The sequence below is a fragment of the Monosiga brevicollis genome, genomic scaffold (assembly GCF_000002865.3).
Source record: "Monosiga brevicollis MX1 MONBRscaffold_33 genomic scaffold, whole genome shotgun sequence".
Classification (NCBI taxonomy): domain Eukaryota; class Choanoflagellata; order Craspedida; family Salpingoecidae; genus Monosiga; species Monosiga brevicollis.
In genome coordinates, this window is record NW_001865070.1 from 310086 (window position 1) to 330208 (window position 20123).

Below are 20123 nucleotides of genomic sequence, written 5' to 3' on the forward strand. Positions count from 1 at the left end.
GACGTGGCTCCCGCCCAGCTTTGGGTCGCGTAAAGGGCAGGGGCGGTGTTGTCATTGAAGGTGGGGGCCCACGGCGCTCGAAGCGAGGAGGGAAGTTTTCAGAAACAGGCAAGGGTGCCCGACCACCAGGGTTGGGGCCAGGGCCAGGGCCCTGTGATGTCGGGCCTGGCCGGGGTGGCGGACCACTATGCGCATGCGAGTTTGGGGGCGGGTGCGGACTTGTAAAGGGCAGCGGGGGCCCGCCACCCGTGGGTGGAAAGTTGCTTGGGTAATAACCTTCGCGGGGTGGGACTGGCCGGTCACCTCCACCATCGAATCTATGACGACGCATGCATGCCGTTCTGATGAGAGGCCGGGGCTCGACTGTGCTGTCGCTCCTTGCTAAATGGACAATCGGGTTTGTCGACCAGCAGATGGGCTGGTGCAAATTTCACGTGCTGGCGGTGCAAATACCGCAGGGTTGCTCGGGCACATGACGTACCGCGGACGCTTGGGAGGCATGAGATGGGCTGGGCCCATGCCATGATGACCGGGCGGGGCGGGTCCCGAAAAAGGACGTTGATGTGGCGGCAAGGGCATACCATGCCCGCCCCGCGCATGCATATGCGGCGGCGGTGGCTGTTGCTGTGGCTGACGCTGCTGCGGCTGCTGCTGGTGCGGCGGCGGTACCTGCTGGTGCGAGGGCAGCGGTGGTCTTGGACCAAGCCCGGGCCCGCCAGTGGCCCAGGGCGGCATCGGACGTCGTTGTGCCATCTTCCGATGCGAGAAAAGTAAAATACTTTTATATGTGGTTTAGTATTTTACTTTTGGGGTTTGGGTGGTGCTGCCAACACGACACATTAATCAGGGGAGCCGTTCAGAGGGCCAGCGGGGCTGTGCACGGACGAGCACACCGAGCGCTCGGGCTGGGAGACTAGAAGCTGGACGCCAAGACGCTCCGGTGCTACAGCCAGCGAGCGCCTGCCAGTGACGGGTGGCAGGAGAACTCTAACACGTCGCCGAACGTGCTATGTGCCGCCTCCTCCGCTTCATCAAACATCATCATCATTACATGTGAGACCGTCTCAAGGGTATGATAACAATCAAGCTAAGTGTGATGTTTTAGCTTGATTATATTAATCAAAGACGTTTCAAGTGTGATGAAAGGTTCGTTGTGTATAAGGGACGTGTGTCATCTGTCTGACGTCGAGTCTTGGCTGGTTGCCTCGCGTGCATGCTCCCTTTGTTGCTCGCTCTCTCTCAAACTCTCTCTCAAACTCTCTCTCTCTCTCAAGCTCTCTCTCAAGCTCTCTCTCTCTCTCTCAAACTTTCTCTCTCTCACTCAAACTCTCTCTCTCTCACTCAAACTCTCTCTCTCTTCTCTCTCTCTTCGCCTCTCCAGTTAATTCTTTTTTTTTCCCGTGTTGTGTGTGATCTTGGCCGTCACTCGGCAGCTCAAGGTCATTGGGAGTTGGAGGTGCAGTTGGGTTTGAGATAAGCGCTGGTTGGCCTGAAGCACGTCGTAGTCTCCGGTGCTGGGGTATATCGTCGCGGAGCTGAAAGCTCGAGCTTGGCCGCCGCGTGTTCGTGCGCCCCCTGCTCCCCTCGCACGCAGCCCTTTTCTGAAACGCCACGCCAGCATGAGATGTATTGCCGTGCTATCAGCCCTGGTGGCGGTGAGCTCAGGTTGGTCATGCTACCATTCCATGGGGGGTATTCTTGTGTCTGATCTGGAGAGAAGGTACCGGCGAGTGCAACTTTTGCATACGTCGTGCTTGCCCTTTGTCCCCACCGGACCCGTCTTGTCTCTTTTTTTTTTTTCCTGCATGCCCATTGCACTGTCCAAGATATCCTGATTCACTGCCTTTCCTTCGGCATTTGGGTGTAGCTTATCTCAAGCAAATGGACATTACGGACCTTTCCGCATATCCCTCCGACTCGACCATCCTCGTATGTTCTTGTTCCGCGCCCCTGTCGTGCCCCGCCATCTTGCCACTCTCATTGACGCCGACATTGTGACTTGAGCAGGTGACCGGTGCGGCAGGCTTCATCGGCTACCATCTTGCCGCCAGTCTTCGGGAACTTAACAATGTGGTGGTTGGAATTGACTCGTTCAACGACTACTACGACGTCACCCTGAAGGAGGCTCGCGCACACAAGCTCGAACGCTTGGGCGTTGTAATGCTCAATGTCGACATCTGTGACGAGAGCATGCTCAAAACGCTCCATGCTCGCTACAAATTCGATTATATCGGTCACCTTGCTGCACAAGCCGGGGTGCGGTATTCCGTCAACCACCCTCACCAATACGTTCACTCCAACGGTCTGTTTGGCTCCCCCGTTCCATGTGAGGTCGAGGTTCCTCGAGGGCGAGGCTCACTGTCTCTCATTTGTTTTTTGCGTGTGCAGTGGACTGCTTCGTCACCATGCTTGAGCTGCTTCGGCATACCCCGGAGGTGCCTTTGGTCTATGCCAGCAGCTCATCTGTCTATGGAAAGGGGGCTAGCATTCCCTTCACCGAGGATGAGTGCTCGGACCGGCCCACCAACGTGTATGGTGCCACCAAGCGCATGAATGAGCTTCTGGCACATGCCTACAATCATCTTTACGGCGTCAAGGCCACCGGTCTTCGCTTCTTTACCGTGTTTGGCCCTTTTGGCCGCCCGGACATGGCGCCTTACATCTTCACCGGTAGGACTTTTTGGCTCATTTTTAAGGGTCCAGGCTGGTGGCCTGCGCACCATGCCCATTGTCACTGGTGCCGCAGCATGGCCGTCATTCGCCCGCACACACACACACACACACACACACACACACACACACATTGTCACGCATTCTGAATTGGAGCCTGTGTGCGTGTCTCACGCTTGCTATGATTCGACACACGTGCCACAGATCGCATTTCTCGGGGCTTGCCCATCGATGTCTACCATACCGCCAATAATGAGGAGATGCGCCGTGACTTTACCCACGTGGATGACATTGTGGATGGTTTTATGCGCGCCATGAAGCATGCGGCACCCTATGACGTCTTCAATATTGGTCGCGGCGAACCCGTTTCCGTGCCCCAGTTTATTGAAATGGTTGAATCGGCACTCCAGAAAAAGGCTGATCGACATGATATGCCAGCTCATGACGCCGAGCTGATGGTGACCTTTGCCAACACCTCCCATGCCATGCGTAAGCTGGGTTATGCGCCACGCGTGGCTACTCAAGACGGCGTGGATAATTTTGTGGCCTGGTATGATTGGTACAGTAAAAAGCTTCAAACAGGCGCTGGCTTCCCTGGCAAGGACACCTACCTGCCGGCGAACAAGATGCCCGAGCTCCTGACCTCGACGCCAACTGAACAATAAGAAGAACCTTGATTTGACCTGCTGGTGCAATTTCTCGCTGTGAGGCCCGGATGCAAATTTTGGGCCATTCAAATCTTGAGCCGAGCCAGCTGGTGGCATCCCACAAACTGTTATAGATTACGAAGGTGTACATGATCCGTGTTCAGCGTACCCCTTGACTCTTCTTTTGTAGTGCTCACATTTAAACATAACGCCCATGGCGCACGGCTTTCCAAGGCCACACCATGACCTTTCTTTTGATGCGCCTGATCTGGCTGAACGTGCGCGGTCGCGAATCACGCGCGCCAATTCATTCGACGCCAAATTGTCAGACAAACCATGCGCTTGTTGTTTTTAAAATTTAAGCCAATGATGTACATGTGGTAGCACCAAGGGAAAGTGTGACCACCAGCCGAGTCTCCCCCAGTCTCCACCAGTCTCGGGCAGTCTCTGTTTTCGGTGGCCACCGCCATTCAACACCACGACGGTCACGACGAGACATCAAGGGGAAAAGGCGGTACGTCCATCCGGCTGCTCCTGCTGCCCCTGCTCCGGCTGCTTCTGCTGTTTCTGGTGTCCCTGCTACTGCCGTCCCTGACATGAGTCTACACACGGAGCTGTCTGGTTATGGCTGCTTTAAAGTTCTTCTGGCTTGACTGGCGTCCTTTCTTGCCCTCGCTTTTCATCTTTCTGCGCCCCTGTTGACCCTGCGCCGATTCCCGTCTGGTGGTCTTGCGCCTGGGTGCATGTGTTTTCAAGGGTTCCCTGTCCATATTTTTGCATTTGCTTGTTCCTGCCTGAGTGATGCGCAATACAAAGCGTCTTGAGACGCCTTTTGGATGGCAGTCGCATCTCGTACCCGAGACTTTCTTTTGACAGGACATGTGTAAAGGCCTGCACGCGAGTTTGCTTGAGGGCTCACGCTTGCTGGTGATTTTTTGCAATGCTCAGGCGGCTGCTGCAGTTTCCAACCGGCCTTTTTTTTTTGTGGCTGTGAACCAAAGGATCTTTCAAGCTGGTGTCACCGATCAGGCTTGTCGTTGATTTGGTTAGTTTAATTTCCCCATGTCAACCCCAGGATGCAGCTACAACGCAAACGAAAGAGACAAGAGAGAGGAGGGCCGCGGACGCTGCGAGATGGCGGCACCCCTGGCATCATTTCAACTTTGGGACTGGCATTGCCATCGTCACTACGGCTACAAGACGAGGACGCCTGTGGTGTTGGCTTGGATCGTGCTGTGGTTTTTTTTTTTTCTCTTTTTCTTTTTCTTTTTTTTTTTTTTTTTTTTTTCTCTTCTCTCCATCTTGTGTTTCTTTTTTTTTTTCTGCTCCGCTCGTCTAGCTGCTGAGGACCCAACATGGCTTTTGCAGAGAAGAATGAGGATGTTGTCTATGGCTGACCTTCACCCTCCGCTATTTCATTGGCATTCTTAGACGTTTTTTTTGAGCCATTTCCTGCTTCAAGATTCAAGGGGAGTGCTGTGAGCCTCAGCGCGGCAGCGGCCAGGGCCCATTCGTACATCAAAGCTCTTCCGGGTAGCCCTTTACCTCGCCTCCATCATCACCATGTTCTGGGAGTTTGACTTTAATAGCACGTCGCAGATCGACAAGATCCTGGACGAGGTGGGTCTTGAACAAGGGCTGGAAACGCGCGGTCGGTCACAAAAACGTCAATGTTCATAATAATAGCCAACTCGTGCCCGACCATCCCGACCTAGGAAACTTGCACGCTTGAACAAATCTTGGACCAGGACGATGTATTGCAAGAGTGCAAGGCCAGCAATGATAAGCTGCTCAAGTAGTAAGCTGAGCCATGCCCCTGCGCCCATTGTCATGGCACAAGCGATTTGTGCCGTGTCACGTCACCTCAATCTGTCACTCACCTGTGCCTTGCCTTGTGCACCCAACAGCTTGACTGTTGAAGCACAGCTGGATCGCTTGATCCGCTATGTCGTGGACATGCCTGATGACCCCGATGAGATGAACCGCTTCAAGTATTCCTCCATTGCCAGCGAGGTCCTAACGTGCGACGCCTGGTCCATGACTTCTGCCGTCAGCGAAGCGCCTGTGCTCAACAGGTTTTACGCCTACTTTGAACAAGATGAAGTCCTGCATCCTTTGCATGCCAGCTTTGTTGTCCGCGTGCTCTCCGGCCTCTTTCAAAAGTCCAACGAGAGCATGGCCGCCCATCTGAAGGAGAATCCTCAGCACCTGCGCAGTATCATCAAGCACATACGAACACCGGCTGTTGTGGTTCGTGTGCCCATGAATCCCTGCCGTGCCGGTTGCCCTTCCAATTGTGATCAAAGTTGCATGTCTCCATGTCCCATCTCACTCTCGCTCACCATGTCCATGTGTCACCCTTTGGCGGCGTACCTTGCCCCGGCTGCTCAACAGGAATTACTCGTCTGCATCTCTGGGAGTGAGATGAATCTGCAGGATTGGCTCACCTCCAACGAGCACCACTTTGTCGAAGACATTCTCTCAAAGCTGGCACCAGCTGAGCAGCAAGATGCCGAAGAACTTAGCAACGTGCATCGCTACATCTCGGAGGTTGTGATCAACTGTCGCCGCGAAGCCTCTGACCAATGGCAGCGTGCTGGTGACTCGCCACCCAGCCCCTTGTTGGCGTTTCTGCTGCGCCAGGACACGGTGGAGCAAATTCTCAAAGACTGCTTTGAAGGCACATCGCTCTCCCTCGAATATAGCCTCGAGGTGTTGCTGGAGCTGGTGCGTGAGCCCCCAATTGTGGACGATGACCAAGAGTTCTCCTCCATCGATCGGGCTCGCCACAAGCAAGAAGTTCAAGGCGTTTTGGCCGTTTTGGCCCCCAAGTTCAGCCAGCTGCATGACATTGTGGTCACGCACAAGCGCGAGGAACCCTTGCAAACCGGCAGCGGTGTCTTGGAGAAACCCGTGGGCAAGCTGCGACTGACGGCCGTTCACCTTGTTGTGGCCCTGATGGAGTTTCGGCATCATGACATGATTGAGGAAATTATTAAAGCCGGTACCGTCGGCGTCTGTCTAGTCAGTAGCCTCCTCCCCTCGCCCTTGCACTCGCACTCGCACTCGCTTGAACACGCTCGTACCCACACGCACGATTGTAACAAGCGCAAGCGCCAGTATTGCGGCTCTTCCAAGTGTGTATGGGATGTTGACTCATAATACATGAACTGCTTGATGCGCCCATGTAGGCATTCCTCGGCGATTATCCGGAGAACAACTTTATGCACAAGTATATCTTTGACATGTTGAGCCTGGCTATTCCAGACCCCGACAATGCCGCAGCTGGCAGGAAGGATGAAGATGATGACTCCGAGCTTGTACCGACAGATGACGACCCTGCTGCGGCCGAAGCCGTCAACGACCTGTATCGTCACGTTTTTGTGGACTACAACCTCTTCCAGCGTCTTTTGGATCTGTGGGCAGAGAACAACCGCGTGCAATCAGAAGGCAAGGGCCACCGCCTTGGCTACATGGGCTATTGGCTCAAAATTGCGGATCGCATCTTGGCACTGGAAGGCTCCCCACGCGACCCTCTGACACTCTTTGGTGATTCAGACGTCGTTGCGGGCGTTGCGTCCAGCTGGCGTGCCCTCGTGGATCAGCACATTCGTCCCCTGTTGAAAGTCGCCAAGGAGCCGCTGGGTGGTGCTCCACCCCAAGGATTTGCAGACTCGGATGACAGCGACTTTTACGTCCCCCGCTCTGCCGAGGACTACATGCGAGTCGCCGGCACCGGCGATGTCAGCGACAACGCCGCCGACAATAGCGCGGCATTTCAGGACTTTTGTACCGCCGAGCTGGCGCCCAAGTTCCCCGACTTCCGACCCGCTGCCCACGGCACCGAAGAGAGCGAAGAGGACATAGCTCTCAACTATGGCATGGATGGCATCTTCAGCCCGGGCCTCGTGTATGACACCGACCTTGCCCCGTTTGTGGTGGACGGTATCAGCTCGGTCCAGGAGCCTGCGTACGATGAACCCGCTCCGGACGCATTGGATACGTCCATGTCCGTGCCCATTGTCAACGAGGCCGTTGCCAGCTCAACCAATGATTCGGGTGATGCTTCAGCCCCCGCAGCAGCTGATTTGGATAGCTCTGCATCAGAGTCAGAATCGGGTGTACGTACGCCCTCTGCTGTGGCCACTGGTGGAGGGCTGCCCCTGAGCGACAGTAGCGAGGATGAGGATGAGGATGAAGAGGATATGGCGGATGCAGATGTCGATGAGGAGGCCGGCTGGACCGTCAAGTCTGTGCCCATGGATGGCTTGGCTCGCGGTGCTTCCAACGAACCTGTGGATGAGGACGAAGGAGATAACAGCGAAGATAAGGAGCTTGATACAGATTCAGACGAAGAGGTGCGGTCTTTGCTCGCTTTGCTCGCTATCCTGGATTCTTGGTGCTCTCTGTGGCCGCCGATTGTACTTTTTGAACGGGCGTGCATTGTGCTTCCATTTCCCTCTGGTGAATTGTCATTTGCTCATCATCCATTGCAACCTGCGAGCAGCTGAGTGCTTCATATGATCTGCAGACCATGTCCATGACACCCACCAAGCCGGCGATCGACATTCCATTGAGCCCGCGAAGTACCAATGCTGTCCGCCACATTCATACGCGCGCTGATCCACAAGCTTCAAGCCCTGTGGCCGCATCGGCGTCCGATGAGCTCAAGACCTTTGCCTTGCTGGAACAAGATTCAAGCACCGACGACCTCAGCAAACCCGCTGCCATTGCGGCTGATGATGCAGCTGGTACCGCTGCTTCGCCCGCCACCGCCAAGTCCAACGGTTCCAATTCCTCAACACCCGGTAGCGGTGTCAAAAAGGTCCGTGCATCGAAAGAAAGAAAAAACGCCCGTGTCATTCATCATTGGTTCTTACTCTTTGGCGTGACTGACATTTCTCATGCTGACTGGCCTCCTGCCTCTTCTTGATGTAGCCGGAGCGCAAGCGTAGCCTGCCCTCAACTCCGGTCCCGAAGAATGCCAAGTCATGAAGCATGAGCTTCCTTTGCCGTTTCGCGCCGTCAGCAGATATTATATACGCCACGACACCCTAAAGTTTGCTTGAAAAGTTTTGTTCTCTTGTGTCTGTTCTTGGTTTGCATGGCCTGTGAGCCACTTGGCGCCTCGCTTGGCCCGTGCGTCTCTCGACACTTTCTTCCTACTCTTCTTTTGCGGCCACCTTTTTCTTTCTTCTTTCTTTGAGTGCCTTCCTGTTGCGAGCGCCCGTTGTAGGATTGGCGCGTGTTTTGACGGTATCCTCTTTTTGTTGTTGTTGTTGATGTTGTTGTTCTTATGCGACAGCGGTGATTGCTGCCTCTGCCAGACTTTGCTTTCCTTTCTTAGTTTTGGTTTTGTTTTTTTTGTTGTTCTCCGCCATTCTGCATGGGAACGGCTGTTTGCCACTCTGAAGTTGTACTGAGCTTTTCTCTTCTGTGTGTCTACTATTCGGTGTACCGACAATGCGTTTGGGGACTTGTGTTGAGAATTCATTCCCCCTATATCCTGTTCTAGCCTCCCCTCAACAATTCACACACTCCCTCTCTCTCCCTCTCTCTCCCCCCTCTCTCCCTCCCTCTCTCTCTCTCCCTCTCTCTCCCCCCTCTCTCTCTCCCTCTCTACAACGTCGATCACTTGATCACTTAGACTGTTTTTTTTTTTTTTGTTTGTTTGTTTGTTGTTGTTGTTGTTTTCTAACATTTGGATGCAGTAAGTTTTTTGTGAAAGAGAGAGAGAGAGAGAGAGAGAGAGAGATTTTCATGATTGTGAAGCATGGCGAGCGCGATCGAGGCGGGTGAGATCCGTAAGGCGCACCGATTCGATGTGGATGGCCTGCTTGGCTTTCTCTGCTCGCGGTTGAGTTGGTTGCCGGCTGTCAAGGGCGGTGGTGTGACCGTGCGTCAGTTTAATAATGGTCAGAGCAACCCCACTTTTTGGTTGGCCTGGCCTGATCAAGGCCCCCAGCTCGTTGTCCGCAAGAAGGTAGTCCCCGTCCTCTTTGGCATGGAAAGCGCACGCTCGCTGCTGGCCACTGCGCTTGACTCAATCATCCTTTCCTGTCTTTTGGCACCGGCTCTTCTTTCCGTCAGCCACCGGGCATTTTGCTACCCAAGGCCCATCAAGTTGAGCGCGAATATGCCGTGCTTCGGGCGCTCTATCAGCAGGGCTTTCCCGTTCCAGAGCCTTTGCTGCTCTCTGATGATGATCGCGTCATCGGAACCCCCTTTTATGTGATGCGTTACGTGCAAGGCCGCATCTTCCGCGATCCCGAACTCAAGTCCCTGCCCGAGCCTCAGCGCCGCCTCTACTACGATGCTGTCGTCGCCACCCTCAAGTGAGCTAGATGTGCTCGCGTCGCGCTGCTTCTTGTTGGTCGAGAGCTCGGCTGGTGGCGCAATATGCAGCAAACTGGGCCCACTGATGTTTGGACTTTTGCTGCCTGGCCCGCCCAGAAAATTGCACAGCTTGGACGTTGCCCAGATGGATCTGCCAGATACCATGCGCAAGAGGGGCTCTTATTTTGGCCGCCAGCGACACGTGTGGTTCAAGCAATACCAGCTGGCCTGCACCGTCGGTACGAAACTGCCAGGGCTTGTGCTGTACCTATCTGCTAGAACGCAAATACATGATGGCACCTATCAAGTCCTTATTTGTGACCCTGTTTTGCTCTGCTCTTGTTCCTTTCCCTTTTGCGGGGCATCGTGCTGCAGTACCGCCGCTGCCAGCTCTGGAGCAGCTCAACACACAGCTCGAAGCGGCCGCCAAGCAACACACAACCGATGAGCAAACTTGTCTCACGCACGGCGACTTTCGCATCGACAATGTCATCTTCCATCCCACTGAACCTCGCGTGATTGCAGTCTTGGACTGGGAGCTCTGCGCCATCGGCCACCCACTTGCTGACTTGACATACTTTTGCTTGCCTTTTCACCTGGACTCCATCACCATTGGCGATGTCGAGCTGCCCGGTCTGCGAGCCTCCACTGTGGCAGGCCTGCCCACTGAAGGAGACGTGCGCATGCAGTATGGCTCGGCAGCCGTGAATCCCCAGACGTGGGCACAATACCTCGGCCTGGGCTGCTTGCGTCTCGCTTCCATTGCCCAAGGCGTTTTTGCTCGCTCGCGCCAGGGCAACGCTTCGGCAGCAAATGCTAGCGAGCTCCGGAAGGTGGCTGAGCGGCTTGCTGAAGTTGGCCTTCACGTCATGACACAGGGCCAGGCGCATGGAGACCAGGCTCCTAAGCATGCTACTCAGCTGCCTCCGGCCTTACGTCTAGTCCAGCTCTCTTCTAAAGCTGCCAAGCTGCGCGAAACCCTCTTGCGTTTTATGGAAGAGGAGGTGTATCCTTCCGAAGCAGTTTGGGCAGCACAATTACACGCCCAGGCTGACCCTTGGGCCGCAGTCCCACCGGTGGTGGAACATCTCAAAGCCGAGGCGCGGCGGCGTGGTCTCTTCAACTTGTTCTTACCAGCGATCTCTGGACTCACGCAGCTGGAATATGCTGCCCTGGCCGAAATCACGGGGCGCTCGCTCTTGGCGGCCGAGGCATGTAATTGCTCGGCACCAGACACGGGAAACATGGAAGTGTTGCATCTTTACGGCACGCCAGCTCAGCAGGAGCAGTGGCTCAAGCCCCTGCTGGCCGGAGAAATCCGCTCATGCTTTTGCATGACCGAACCAGACGTTGCCTCCTCCGATGCCACCAACATGGCGTGTTCCATCTCGCGTGATGGTGACGGCTATCGCATCAATGGCCGCAAATGGTGGGCGACGGGTGCTGGTGATCCACGGTGTGTGACTTTGCTTTGAACATTTGCTCGCTCTGGCTCAGCCTTGGTCTGTTTGGACCAAGAAGACTGCTCGGCCAAACTCATACCGGTCTGCTCTGCTCGTATGTGCTGATGTCTCTGGCCAGGTGTCGCTTGGCCATTGTCATGGGTCAGACCCCCGACCCGCAGCGCCCAAAGTAGGTTTGCATTTTCGCCTTGTGTGGCCGGAGAAAATTATTCGGGATCATTTGCGCAAGGTGAAAGGGGGAGGGGGGCAACTCAGGCGCCTTTTGTCAGCTTCAAGCTCACAGTGTATTTTGCTCTCTGCCTTTTTCATATTGTGTTCCCTCCACCGCTTGATTCCCTGCCTCCTTCTCCTGTCTGTGTCTGTGTCTGTGTCTGTGTCTGTGTCTGTGTCTGTGTCTGTGTCTGTGTCTGTGTCTGTGTCTGTGTCTGCGTCTGTGTCTGTGTCTGTGTCTGTGTCTGTGTCTGTGTCTGTGTCTGTGTTTTTTTTTTTTTTTTTTTTTTTTTTTTTTTTTTTTTTTTTTTTTTTGTGCCTGCGTGACTGTGGCTTTGTTGGGGGTTGTGGATCAACGATCACAGGCATCAGCAGCACTCTATGATCCTAGTTCCCATGGACACACCGGGTGTGCGTAAAATACGACCACTGACACATTTTGGTTATGACGACGCACCACATGGCCACTTTGAGGTGGTGTTTGACAACGTTCGTGTTCCCGCCAGCAACATCTTGCTGGGCGAAGGCCGTGGCTTCGAAATTGCCCAGGGGCGGTACGTCTTGCTCCGGATATTGGGCCTGTGGATTGTGCCTCTTATCGCCAATCTGTTTCGGAGCGCGGCTCTGAGAGAGTGGCCGGGTCTGCTGCTCACACTGACGCATTGCTTGATAGCTTGGGACCTGGGCGCTTGCATCACTGCATGCGAGCCATTGGCATGGCCGAGCGTGCATTTGAGCTCATGTTGGGGCGAGCCTTGACGCGCCAGACTTTTGGACGACCACTGGCACGTCATGGGATGATTCAGGTGAGTTGTGCCTGCCTCCAGGCTTGAGAGGATTGGGTTTATAATTTGCAACTGACATACGGCCGGGCTGTGTGCCGGTGACGCAGGAATACGTGGCTCTGTCGCGGATGGAAATCGATGCAAGTCGCTTGCTCGTTTTACAAGCGGCCCATGTCATTGACCAAGACGGCAATAAGGCAGCACGCACCCACGTGGCGACGGCCAAGGTGACCGTGGCTCGCATGGCTCAGGCCGTGTTGGATCGCGCCATTCAAGTCCATGGAGGTGCGGGCGTCAGCGCAGATCTACCACTGGCACTCATGTACGCAGGTGCCCGCACGCTACGCATTGCGGATGGTCCCGACGAGGTGCATTTGGTGTCGATTGCAGCGGCTGAGCTGAGGCGCTTCGCCAAGGCCCATGGTGTCACGGCTGCTCAGCTGTCCGGGGCCTCAAAATTATAGGCGGGCTGCGAGTTTTGTGCCACTTCAGGAAATGTGATATGACTATGTGTGGCAGGATGCTCAACTTCAAGGGCGGCGGGCTACTCATAGATGGCTTTTGAAATCAGTTTTATTTTGAGGTCATAACACATCCAGTATCATAATGTTGTTGTGCGACTGCGTTGTTTTGTTTTGTATGCCTACAAGTGCCTATTTGTGCGCTCCAAAGAGAGCATTTCATAGCCGTGTCCCGTCACTGTCTGCGAGTAAATTCGACTCGCTGCTCGCTCCTCTGATAATCTTTAATTTGACAAGACATGACAAGGCTTTGGTATGAGCCCCCTTATCAACTTGTTTGCGCATGTCCGTGTGTTGCGCCAGACAGGAGCTGAGTCAGACCGAGTCGTGTAGCGGGGAGCTTACTTAGGCAGCAAAAAAACGATGAAGGTAACGACTGAGAATGGGGAGATCCCGTTGCTTTTCGCGCAAAACGTGGAGAAATGCGTTGAGGCCCTGAGTGCGGCTCTGCAAAATCTGAGGTTGGTATTTGCCCAAGAGCTTTTTCTCCGGTAGCAGGGGCAACCAAGCCTGGGTCTGCGAGGTTGAACAAGGCGATTGACCATGATTTGTAATTGTGAAAAGAGCGAGCAATTTTGATGGACGGTGTGCCACGCTACCTCGGGGTGATCATGCACGATGGCACGTCGTAGCTCGAGAAAGGCTGTATAGCGCTTGAGAACGGTATAGCTTCCCTCCTGCACGAGCACAAGGCGAACCAAATTTACATGCAAAGATAAGTGACTGCGAAGCGTTGTACCAGCCGTCAGAATGGCACAGGGCGGTTAGCACGAGCGGTCGATGCGCTCAGGACGAACATCAGCGGCAAGGACGCCGTGGCACTGGTAAACCACGTGTCCAAAGACCGTGTTGCCGCTGATTTGGGGTTTTTTCACCATGATCTAAGGCGGGTTTGGGTGGTCGTGAGATTCCCAATCAGGATGTCGCCGCGAGCGACATTATGTGCCGTCCACAAAGGCCCAACGCGCGTCTAGCTTACAAGTGAGAACGGCGTCTCCACGCCAGGCTCTGTGCGGGCATGTGGATGATATTCAAACGAGCCTCGAGGAGCAAGGGTGGGGCTGGCCGCGGAATGTGCGGACGAGTGGCTGACAGACGTGGCAAGGCTGCTGGTGGCAAGGCTGTGGTCTGGGGGTGCAGCAGTGAGGTTGGTGTCACCACTGCCGCGTTTCTTTTCACTCAATCTATTGCTATTGCGTCGTCGCAATCGCAGAGAGCGCGAGCCTCGACGTCTGGGTACCTCTGGCGAGAGAGGGGTAGCTGATTCGGTGGACACGGCCAGGTTTTGGAGGTTTGGGGCAGAAACGGCGTGGGTCGAGGTCGCGGTGGGCGTGGCAATATCACCAGGGTCACTGCAAGCGAGACTAAAGCGGGGTGTGCTTTCAGCAGAATTTGTCTCGTAGGGCGAGGAAGGTTCCGATCCGCTGGCATCGCTCGCGTTGCCTCCGGGTAGCGCTGGCGGCGGTGGCTGCAATAGCTGTTGATGCTGACGCAACTGCTCGTGGAGTGCGCGAAGTCGGCGCTGAGAGTCGAGGCCCGGCTCGTTAGGCAGGAGGCTACCCATGGGCGCCGGTGCGGGCCGCGGTGCCTCGAGGGGTAAAATGCCTTCGATGGGTTGCGATCGAGGCCGCTGCAAGCGCCGGCGGCGTGGTCGAGTGGGAGAGCGGCGCACCGGTGTAACGGGGAGCTCTGGGGCTGACAGTTGGTCAAAGGAGATGAGGCGCGGTACGGTTGCCCAAGCTTGGTTCAGTTGTGCTGAGGCAGAAGCAGGAGCAGGAGCAGCGTTACGACGCGATTCCGGCTTTGGCAAATGCTCAGCCATGCTGAGGCTTGCCATTTTCGCGGGGCCGCGGGAGCTCGCCCGAGCTTCACGGGCGGCAAGAAGTGCCTGGAATCGATCAGTCCAAAGAGGGGTGCTGGGCCAGAGCCGCAGTGGCGGATTTGCCCCCGCGCCGTGGGCAGCCCGCTTGGGGACTGCGTGTGAGACGCCTGGGCCATCTGACGCGGTTGCGTTCATGATCGTCATGCTGGCGGCGATGTTGCGCTCAGATCAAATCAAACAAGCACTGCCTGCAATCGGTACAAGATAAATGACAGCCAAGCCTTGACATTCAGCTTGGACTTTGTTCTTCTCGAATCACGCCTTATCTTTTCCTCGTGTCCCCAAGGGTGCATGCGCTCCTGCTACCGTGCCTGCCACCTCTGTATTGCGCGTGCGATCGATCCAGGCGCCGCTCTCTCGGAAAAAAAAAATTTCAAAAAAAAAGATTTCGACGATGTCAGTGAATATACACGAATTCAGTGACCATATTCATCCTTTACAGTAAGCGAACCCAGTGAGATGAATGTGGTGTGCCTGCACATTGGCACGCTAACCTTGCCGAGCATGAGAGCATGGCAAGGGGTTTGCCTTGCAACGCAGGCATGCGTGATGTGCAAGCAATCACCTCCATCTATAGTGTGTTGTTCGCTACACTTTAATATATCCAAAGTGTGATTATATTATACTTTATTGGCGCAATGGCAATCGCGACTGAATTAGGGCAGGAGGAGCACTAGGGGAGGAGGGGGGAGAAAGGGCAGCCGGTCGGGCTGGCAATCGGGCAGGCGATGGATGGATGGATGGCCTGGGGGATTCATGTGCAGATCACACTGTTCAAAATTGATGGTATTCCATATGAGAAACCTCTTATTATAGCCGGGCTGGACCACCACCAAACAAAACCAACAGTTATTTATTATTATGATGATCATAAGGAGTAGATGAACAAGTGGCGGCATTTTCTCTCTCTCTCTCTCTCTCGCAGGGCTTCATCGTCATCGTCATCGTCATCATCATCTCTGCGTTGGGCGGGCAGTGTGTGTGCTACTTGACTGGTGCTTTGGCAGCTGTGCACGTGGACTTCAAGGCAACTCTATTGGCTTGATTGGAGCGCGCTTGACTGTGATCGAATTTACGCCGCCGTCAATAGGTGAGATGCTCACTGTGCTGGAGCCATCTTTTTTTTCTTTTTTTTGCACTGCCACACATTCCATGTGAATCTGCGAGTCACCTTTGTGGAGTTACTTGATGCTCTGGGCCTTGACCTTCTTGGTGATGAGCAACTTCCTCACTCGACCGTGCGTGTTGATTGTGCGTTTTGGCAACAGCTCCGTTTGCAAAACATCGCCATGGCGTTGAAGCGTTCGGAATCTCTCAACAGCGTGACCTCGTACTCGCACGAGCAAGGCGATGCAGCGCTCACCCTCTCGGCGGAGCTCTCCAAGCTCATCATGACCGCTCCCCTCAACCTCCGCGACGTAAGAAACTGCTCATTTTTGCCCACAATCTCCTTAAACCAGCCCTGGTGCCGTCATCTTACTTGCGTTGGTGTGCAGGAGGTCGAGCGCAACTGCAAGGGCTTCCAAACCCTCTTTGATCAGTACATGGGCGAGCGCGGCACCAAGATCAGCTGGGACAAGATCCGCCCGCCGCCGGCTGGCTCTGTGCGTGCCAAAGCTACTCCTTTCTCCCCCCACCTCCTCGCCGTCTGCACCACTGTGTCTCGGTACTCATTTCTGCCTTCCCCTTTTCTGAATTGCCGCACACTAGATTGTGCCACATGCAACAGTGGCTGCCGGGGAACCCAAGGCGGCCAGTGAACTGAGCGTGCCTTTGTCCAAGCTGGCCGTTCTCAAGCTCAACGGTGGTCTCGGCACCTCCATGGGCTGTGTTGGCCCCAAGAGCGTCATCTCGGTCCGCAACGATCTCACCTTTCTGGACCTTTGCGTTCGCCAGATCGAGCATCTCAACGACAGCTACGGCACCACCGTGCCCTTGGTGCTGATGAACTCCTTCAACACCCACGATGATACCCAAAAGGTTCTTCGCAAGTACAAAAAGACCGAGGTCAAGGTCTTCAACCAAAGCCAGTACCCCCGTATCCTCAAGGAAACCCTGCAGCCCCTCCCCAAGAACACGGACAACAGCGATGAGGACTGGTATCCCCCAGGCCACGGCGATCTGTACCGTTCATTCTACGACTCTGGTCTGCTCCAGGAGCTGCTGGATGACGGCAAGGAATGGGTCTTCATCAGCAACATTGACAACCTTGGCGCCACAGTGGATGAGGATATTCTCCGCTACGTTACCCGCCCTGGCAACGACTGCGAGTTTGTCATGGAAGTCACAGACAAGACACGCGCTGATGTCAAGGGTGGTACCCTCATTGAGTACGAGGGCCGCATTCGCCTCCTCGAGGTGGCACAGGTGCCCAAGGATCACGAAGAGGACTTCAAGTCGGTCACCAAGTTCCGCGTGTTCAACACCAACAACCTCTGGATCAACCTGCACGCCATCAAGCGCCTCGTGGAAGAGGAGTCCCTGCACATGGAGGTCATTGAGAACAAAAAGACGCTCGATGACGGCCGTGTCATCATTCAACTGGAGCAAGCCGTCGGTTCGGCCATCAAGAACTTCAACGGTGCCATTGGCATCAACGTGCCTCGCAGCCGCTTTTTGCCCGTGAAAAAGACCTCCGACCTGCTCCTCGTCATGAGCAATCTCTACCAGCTGCGCCACGGCACCTTGTCCATGAACGCTTCGCGCCTGTTTGACTCGGTGCCTCTGATCAAGCTGGGTGACCACTTCAAAAAGGTCAAGGATTTTTTGCGTCGCTTTGAGAACATTCCCGACATTCTGGAGCTGGATCACTTGACCGTGAGCGGTGACGTCAAATTTGGCAAGAATGTGATCCTGCGGGGCACTGTCATTATCATTGCGCAGGAGAACGACTCGATCGACATTCCCCAGGGCTCCGTTCTCGAAAACAAGATTGTGACTGGCAACCTCCGAATCCTCGACCATTAGTGACGCCCGCCACACTGAACGCTTGCCCAACGCACCTATGTGCTGCGTCTAGAGTGGCCGAGCTTGCTTGCGTGTACCCCCTGACTTTTTTTTACAAGCTTTTGCGGATTTTTTTCAACTCCCAAGTTTTGTGTCTCTGTCCTTCTGTTCTGTCTCCCTCTTCACCTTTGTACACTTGATTCCTCGTCTGCCAAAGCCAGCTGACTGACTAATTCAAACAGCCACCGTCTGTGACGATTCCTGTGTGATGATGATCAGGCAGTCAATTTCTGATGTACAAGTGCGATACACATCAACACAACACAACACGGCAACGGGGGATTGGGGTCAAGAGAATGATTAGATCAGCTAGCTGAACACCACCGAGTCGAGCATGGCGCCAAGGCATTGAGTAATGTTGCTGCTCATGAGAACGTCAATCTTCTCAGCCAGGTGGCGCTTGGGATCCTGCTTGCCCGTGTGACGGATAGCCAGCTGCTCCTTGGTCATGGACATTTCCTCCTCCACAGACTTATTGTACAGCTTGGCCAGCTTGAGCATCTCCTCGACCGCCTGCTTGTTGTCGTGGCTGTGCTTCTCAAAGTCCTCCAGCGTCAAACCATGATCCCAAGGGCGCTTGTGCAGGTTCAGCAACATCTGTATCACGATTACACAAACAAATACCTGTGAGCTGGCATCGCCTTTGCAAAAAATGAGCCTACGGTCCATCACCACGCGCGCGCTTGGACACACCTTCTCCTCAAGAGGGTTCTTGCGGTAGTTGATGGCCAGAGAGTAGTAGTGACGGTTCAAGCCGTGGATGCGCGCTTGCAACGATGGGCGCTCCAGATGGCCGAGGTTTGACGTTGTCTGACGTGGCTCCTGGCCCATCATCAAGGTCTACGTTCCCAGCATCAGCCATGGCGTGAGTGCAACCGTGTCTGCCGTCATGTTTGGCGTGTCTGCGGAACTGCGCATGCGAGCATGATACTTGACCCACCTGGGGGTTGATCAGGCGGAAAGCATCAATCACAACCTTGCCCTTGACAGATTGGATCGGATCGATGACGACGGCCACCGCGCGTTGGTTCAGCGCTTCGAAACTCTGCAGAAGCCAAAGCAAAGTGAGGTGCGGGGCAGCAGCGCCACAACCAAGGCCATTGCAAACATTGGGCACACGCATGAGCAACCTCCATCTCGGCATCCTCGACACGGCCATGTGCGAGCACACTCTCACCTGCTGGGTATTAATGTCGACGCCTGACAGCCAGCAGCCAAAGCCGGGATGCGAGTGATACCAGCCCACCACCATCTCCGGTCTGCCACGTCACCGGCAGCACAGACAGCAGGAAAAGCAATCAGTCGGTAAATCCAGGCCAAGATGCATTTTCAAAAATATACCGGAGCGATTTGGTCGCTCCGGCCCTGGTTGCGCTGAGTTAGGCAAGCAAGGGTGAGTTTCATGTACATACCGGCCAGTCTGCTTGAGCATGTCCAGCATCTGGGTCTGGAAGACGGGGTCCACGGCTTCAACGCTCACGCCCTGATACAAGGTGACGCGAGGGCATAAGATATGATCCGGAACCCGTGATGCAAAGGACAAGCGTTTCGGTCTGGGGCGGGCTGAACACTGCACCATACCGTGCCGTTCTGGGGCATGGCAAAGACGTCGATGACGCGCACAGTGTAGTCGTCCACAAACTCGCCCAACATGAGGCCCATGACCTCCATGGGAATACCGGCACGGCCGTGCTTGAGCATCTATAAGACGCGAGGGCACCAGACGCATAGCATGGAGTAAGAAAGCATTGTCGTTAAGGCTTCGGAAACAAACAAAAAAAAAGGCAACAAAACCTAAAGCCGAGCCCGGGTGCGAAAAGCATGCTCTGTACAGTCAAGCGGACCTTGAGCAGAGCGAGGGAAGAGATGTGCACCGTCTCAGCCGTGTCCATCGTCGGCTGGTCTGAGGGTGGCGCGCCCATGCCGGGCATGCCACCCTGCATCTGCTGCAAGAGCCGTTCCATCCTTGCGTTGGGTACTGCGGGTGCTGGAAAGTTGGGCTGTCAAGCATACAAATGACACAGATGATGAGCAGGAGCGGCACAAGGTGGCCAAAACGAGCACGACAGGCGGCAGCTATTAAAGTGGAGCGAGAAAGAGCCATCGCCTTGCTTTCACTCAGTGACCGCCACGTCAATCAGTGCCACACACACTGGCTCCCGCTCTCTCGGACGTCAACCTCGCGTTATGCAGGAGACCAGGGTGCAGCACCCTGACCCAATCAACAAAATATGTGTAACATGGCAGCACCTCCCCCACGTTTTACTCGAAGAAGCACGAAAACGCATCACCCGCTGCCATTTACCAGCAGCGAGAGCAGTGACGGCTGACCTGAAGAAGCGGTGTTCTGCTGCTGCTGCTGCTGCTGCTGACTGTTTGGACTCCAACAGCTTGAAAACAAAAGAGACCCCAAAGCAGACACCAACACTTGGTAAACCAATTTTGAAGTTGAAGTATAATACTTTTATGTGGATCAAGTATTATACTTTAATTGGATGTTCGACACGTTTGACCAACGTGATTTGCTCTTCTCTCTCAAACTCTCTCTCTCTCTCTCTCTCTCTCTCTCTCTCTCTCTCTCTCTCTCTCTCTCTCTCTCTCTC

The 20123-nt window shown here is 54.7% G+C and overlaps 5 protein-coding genes across 5 annotated transcripts; 3 read left to right on the forward strand and 2 right to left on the reverse strand.

Moving 5' to 3' along the window:
• Positions 1-1213: 1213 nt before the first annotated feature.
• MONBRDRAFT_34293 (uncharacterized protein) lies at positions 1214-3636 on the forward strand (the record flags this gene model as incomplete). Its single annotated transcript, XM_001749730.1, has 6 exons — positions 1214-1380; positions 1595-1665; positions 1868-1929; positions 2008-2302; positions 2389-2670; positions 2875-3636. The coding sequence occupies 6 exons, from the start codon at positions 1214-1216 to the stop codon at positions 3333-3335; spliced, it is 1338 nt and encodes a 445-aa protein (XP_001749782.1). The 3' UTR covers positions 3336-3636.
• Positions 3637-4880: 1244 nt separating this feature from the next.
• On the forward strand, positions 4881-12575 carry MONBRDRAFT_29328 (uncharacterized protein; the record flags this gene model as incomplete). Its single annotated transcript, XM_001749731.1, has 18 exons — positions 4881-4937; positions 5033-5115; positions 5225-5567; positions 5712-6341; positions 6509-7675; positions 7825-8142; positions 8256-8305; positions 8833-8943; positions 9029-9112; positions 9180-9300; positions 9408-9652; positions 9783-9892; positions 10029-10657; positions 10811-11109; positions 11235-11285; positions 11692-11880; positions 12000-12132; positions 12219-12575. The coding sequence occupies 18 exons, from the start codon at positions 4881-4883 to the stop codon at positions 12573-12575; spliced, it is 4977 nt and encodes a 1658-aa protein (XP_001749783.1).
• An 821-nt stretch (positions 12576-13396) lies between these two features.
• MONBRDRAFT_11952 (uncharacterized protein) lies at positions 13397-14658 on the reverse strand (the record flags this gene model as incomplete). The annotated part of the gene is made up of 2 exons (XM_001749786.1): positions 13397-13513; positions 13612-14658. The coding sequence occupies 2 exons, from the start codon at positions 14656-14658 to the stop codon at positions 13397-13399; spliced, it is 1164 nt and encodes a 387-aa protein (XP_001749838.1).
• Positions 14659-15435: 777 nt separating this feature from the next.
• MONBRDRAFT_38883 (uncharacterized protein) lies at positions 15436-17710 on the forward strand. Its single transcript, XM_001749732.1, has 4 exons — positions 15436-15604; positions 15783-15932; positions 16011-16118; positions 16225-17710. Exons 2-4 carry the CDS (start codon positions 15804-15806, stop codon positions 17479-17481), a joined length of 1494 nt encoding a protein of 497 aa, XP_001749784.1. The 5' UTR covers positions 15436-15604; positions 15783-15803; the 3' UTR covers positions 17482-17710.
• Positions 17711-17829: 119 nt separating this feature from the next.
• On the reverse strand, positions 17830-19463 carry MONBRDRAFT_11954 (uncharacterized protein; the record flags this gene model as incomplete). Its single annotated transcript, XM_001749787.1, has 7 exons — positions 17830-18117; positions 18214-18360; positions 18461-18565; positions 18698-18779; positions 18933-19003; positions 19102-19221; positions 19365-19463. The coding sequence occupies 7 exons, from the start codon at positions 19461-19463 to the stop codon at positions 17830-17832; spliced, it is 912 nt and encodes a 303-aa protein (XP_001749839.1).
• Between the last annotated feature and the right edge of the window lie 660 nt (positions 19464-20123).